The sequence below is a fragment of the Ammodytes marinus genome, assembly GCF_949987685.1.
Source record: "Ammodytes marinus genome assembly, chromosome: 23".
NCBI lineage: Eukaryota > Metazoa > Chordata > Actinopteri > Uranoscopiformes > Ammodytidae > Ammodytes > Ammodytes marinus.
The window spans coordinates 21362187-21367186 of NC_137227.1; the positions used below are offsets into that span (position 1 = coordinate 21362187).

The 5000-nt window shown below is 42.9% G+C and overlaps 1 protein-coding gene across 1 annotated transcript in view; it reads left to right on the forward strand.

Annotated features, from left to right (window-relative positions):
* The window catches only part of psip1b (PC4 and SFRS1 interacting protein 1b), a 29502-nt gene that overhangs the window by 18594 nt on the left and 5908 nt on the right, over positions 1 to 5000 (forward strand). The window contains exons 17-20 of the mRNA XM_080051852.1: positions 1842 to 1943; positions 2862 to 2963; positions 3657 to 3752; positions 4111 to 4501. Coding sequence (XP_079907978.1) covers positions 1842 to 1943; positions 2862 to 2963; positions 3657 to 3752; positions 4111 to 4501 — 691 coding nt within the window. The remainder of the gene's footprint in view (positions 1 to 1841; positions 1944 to 2861; positions 2964 to 3656; positions 3753 to 4110; positions 4502 to 5000) is intronic.

A 5000-nucleotide genomic window follows, 5' to 3' on the forward strand; every position in this document is an offset into this window, starting at 1 on the left:
TTCTGCGCTCATACCAAAGGCTTCATAAGTTAGTGCCAGCCCCCAGTCATTTATTTTCAATGTAGGCCTATGCTCGGGACAATGGCGACTGGAGCGTCGGCTGCACTGGGATGAGCCCGAATCCGAACATTTATTCGGATGAGCACGGATAATGAGATCGATCCGAATATTTTTACTTCCCGAATTATTCGGGAAACAACTATTTATTTATTTTGCCTATCATGCACTAAATTGACGCAGCGCGTTCTGCCTTAACTTGAGTCGCACCTATCAGCTGTTCATCTCCGCTGCCGTGGCTTAGAAGAGAAAGACCGGCTGCATGTATGCATGGCCCCGTGAGCCGCGGTCTCTCTCCATTCCGCTGGAAGTTTCTGACCCCGACTCACCTTCAGTCCCTCCTGACTTTAATTTATTTCAAATCTCTGAACGTGAACCGTGTCTCTCTAATGGCAACGGGCCGTGTAATTCATTTAATAAAATCGATCTTTAAATATTTGATCTGCAAAGACTTCGCCTGTTTAGTTCAATCTGTTTATAAGTAAGAGATTTGCTCAAACAAAGTTTAGAATTTTGTGCGTTGATCACTTACATCACTAGATTATAAAACGCTGTTTCCTAGTCCAAAGTAATTATTCATTGAACTAAGTTAGAAATGAAAAAAGATAGGGAGAGAGATAGCGCGACAGAGATAGGTCTAGAGAGACAGAGGGAGAGAGAGAGTGAGAGAGAAGAGGGAAATAAACGGGCAAAATAAATCTTATCTAGATCGATGGATCATACAACTTAGTTTAGTTAAAAATAAAAAGAGTGCGCAAGTTTATGATTTACTGTGATGTAATAGGCCTACTGTTTCAGACTCTGAATGTTCAATGTCCCCCAGTCAAACGTGGCTCAGACAGTTCATAACTTATAATGAGAGAGAGAAACAGACGAGAAGTAGCCTACAGTATGAGGAACATAGGCCTATCTCATTATTAATAATATGCCAATATTAAATCAATTTGAGGCTCTGAAGGGACAATAATTGTTGGTGAAAAAATATTCAGACATAAGCCCAGCCCACTTCCGGTTTCATATCCTAATACCGATACAGATAATTGTGTTTGTTGAACAGATACAGATAATGACGTCTCTGCACACTCCTACTGCACATAGTAGCACCATGGCAGGCACCTATAGGCTAGGCTACACAGGAGCATTTGAGTCCACACAGTCTAAAAACACAGAATTACAAGGGTGCAGAGAACAGTGCACTTTTGCAGACGTACATAAGGTTGTTATTACATTATATTAATAATGTTGGTCGTGAACTAAAATGGGCCGGTTTGAGGCATGAAACTCCAGGGCTGAAAATGAGTCCCACTCCGGCTCTGCTCAAGTGTGTGTGTGTGTGTGTGTGTGTGTGTGTGTGTGTGTGTGTGTGTGCGTGTGTGTGTGTGTGTGTGTGTGTGAGAGCATATGAGCAGCAATAGAGGACAAGAACAAGAGACCCCATCCCCCCTTTTTAAAAACTTTATTTATACAGGTAAATCCCATTGAGACCGGAGACTCTTTTGCAAGGGAGACCTGTTTTCCATTCCCACGTTACCATTCACACACACATTCATACACCGATAGCAGCAGGCTAACTATCGACATTCACACGAGGCAAGGTGGGTGAAGTGTCTTGCCCAAGGACACAACAACCATGACACAAGTGGCAGGGCGGGGATCGAACCTCCAACCCTTTGATCATCAGCCGACCCGCTCTACCACCTGAGCCACAGTCGCCCGAGATTTAATTTTCTGACAATATTGTACGGGTGTCAAAATAGATAGTGATATTGTAAATTCTATTCTAGGTTGAGGATAAATCTGCCCAGGGAAAAACTGACACGAGTTCAGATGTGGAGAAGAAATCATTAAGAACCAGAGCAGCAACAGAAGACAAGACCAAGGAGAAGGTAACGTGTGTGTGTGTGTGTGTGTGTGTGTGTGTGTGTGTGTGTCTCTGTGTGTGTGTCTCTGTGTGTGTGTGTGTGTGTGTGTCTCTGTGTGTGTGTGTGTGTGTGTGAGTGAGTGATAGAGAACAAGGACAACCACTACACCACAAGCGCGATTACATTTTCTGACTATTGTACGGATGTAAAAAATATTTCACTTTTTTCATTTAACTTTCATTTATCCTCGAGAGACCAATTGAGGGGTGACCCTCAATTCAATGACGTCGAGTTCAAAACAAATTCAAAGGAAAAACAACAATACATAAACAATATTCAATGCAAAAACATCAAATACACAACAACAGGTGAAGAGAAAAAAAACTATTGAAACAATTACACAGTGGTGAAGAGTGGCAGCAATTAAAATGAAATGGGTGAAAGTACAATATAGCCTAATTAAAACAGTTACAGGTAGAGTTTGGCAGATTTAAGATAGTTTGTTTAAATTGGTTAAAGGATATGAAGGTATTTTAATTGAGGTGTGACCCTGATTTCCAATGATGTTGAGTCAGTATAAATAGTAATCTTTATTAAGGACTCAGATGGTCCACTCACATCCAACATACACACACACATAGAACACATTAAAATACATTACTCAATAAAACACTGTACTAAAATAGGTGCAAGCTATCATGCCAATGCTTTGGAAGCCTGGATGTGAACCGATAGCCCATCATAGGGTTGGTTAAGGCTATCATGATGCTATTTTCTGATGAATCCAATCGACACATGAAATTGAACATTAACTTTCGTAACAGTGCCTGACATGTAGGTACATTAGAGGACACAGATAACTGGCTAGCACTGAGCCACCTAGGAACACGGAGCAACAACCTCATGGTATAAATAGTGATGTTGTTGTATATTCTATTGTAGGCTGAGAAGAAATCTGACGAGGGGAAAACTGACACGAGTTCAGACGTGGAAAAGAAATCCTTAAGAACCAGAGCGGCAACAGAAGACAAGACCAAGGAGAAGGTAACGTGTGTGTGTGTGTGTGTGTGTGTGTGTGTGTGTGTGTGTGTGTGTGGTAACTAACGCATCTACAATATATATGGATTGTCTTTTTGTTGCCTTTTTGCTGTTCTAAAGGTGCAGTCAGTGATTTTGGAGAATGTGTGTTACAATATACAGCTCTGGAAAACATTAAGAGACCAGTCTGGATTTCTCTTCAATCTTCATCTCTACATTACTTAATGGAAAATGGTCTTAAAGCTGGGGTATATGATTTCTGATTGGTCAAATTCTCTGTTCTTATTGGCTGTTGGGACTGTCCATTCACTTTGGCACGACTTTGTTGGTGTAGAGCGTGTCAGGGAGGGACCATAGGGGAGGGACCAAAGAGAACAAATGGAGCGGTTGAGGTATTTGGATTCGAATCTCTATCCCAACTGCTATTTTCTCCCCAAATCCTCCACCCCAGCTTTAATGACAATATTTCTATTGGGAATTTGGTAGAAATGTTGTCAGTAGTTTATATTATAAAACCAAAATGTTCATTCTACTCAAACGACCGCGGGCTGGAATCGAACCCGGGTCCGCTGCTGGCCGAGGCACATGGGGGGGGGGGACGCCCTACCAACTGAGCTAAGGGCGCCCCCGAAAAGCGCTATATAAATTAAACATATTATTATTAAAGATAAAATATGGATATTGTAAATTCTATTGTAGGTTGAGAAGAAATCTGACGATGTGAAGGCCGACACAAGTTCAGAAGTGGAGAAGAAATCGCTCAGAACCAGAGCAGCAACAGAAGACAAGGAAAAGGTAACGTGTGTGTGTGTGTGTGTGTGTGTGTGTGTGTGTGTGTGTGTGTGTGTGTGTGTGTGTGTGTGTGTGTGTGTGTGTGTGTGTGTGTGTGTGTGTGTGTGTGTGTGTGTGTGTGTGTGTGTGTGTGTGTGTGTGTGTGTCCAGCAGCACCCCCGCCAATGCCAGTGTTTGAAGATTGTATGTCTGTATAGTATCTTTATTATAAGAATGCAGCTTAAAATACACACACACACACACACACACACACACACACACACACATACACACACACACACACACACACATACACACACACACACACACACACCAAGGACCCGAGTTACCTTTCCCTTGTCTTTTTCTTATATCACTACAGGCAACGACCGCAGACAAGAAACTAACGGAGGTGGAGAAAGACAGGAGGGGAAAGGTGGACGAGGACAGACTAACCAAAACCACCAAAGAAGAGACAGCGGCGCCCAAAACAGCTGAGGAATCCGAGCTGAAATCTACCGCTAAAGGGAAAGAGAAGAAGACAGTGGTGGTGCCCGTGGTAGGAAAAATAATCACAAGAGAGCTGAGGAAGAGAGAGGAGAGTGGGCTGAAATCTGGCCAGGAGAAAACGTCCGCTAGACACAGTAAAGAACAGAGTAAACGGTCCAGCGACGAGGCGACACCAACGAGGAAGAAAGCAGCTGAAGCGCTACAGACTACCAGCTCTAAATCTGCAGAAGAAGACGGGAAAGAAGTGGACAAGGTTTCAACTGGTAACGTCATCATACAATCTAATTCATATTTGTAATTCTATTGTATGTTGTGTTTGTGTTGTTGTTTTGCATTTGTTTTGACTTGACCTGCCAAAGAAGTCATGTTTTTTTATATACAGATATTTTTTGGGCATTTTCAAGCTTTATTAGATAGTACAGAGTTGAAATGGGGAGACAGAGAGAGAGAGAGAGGGGGATAGCTTTATTAGACAGTACAGAGTTGAAATGGGGAGACAGAGAGAGAGAGAGAGGGGGATAGCTTTATTAGACAGTACAGAGTTGAAATGGGGAGAGAGAGAGAGAGAGAGAGAGAGGGGGATAGCTTTATTAGACAGTACAGAGTTGAAATGGGGAGAGAGAGAGAGAGAGAGAGAGAGAGAGAGAGAGGGGGGGATGACCTGCAGTAAAGGTCCACGGGTCGGATTTGAACCCGCGACCACTGCAACGAAGGCCGGAGCCGATATGGTACGCGGTCTATCCACTACACCACCGGAGCGCC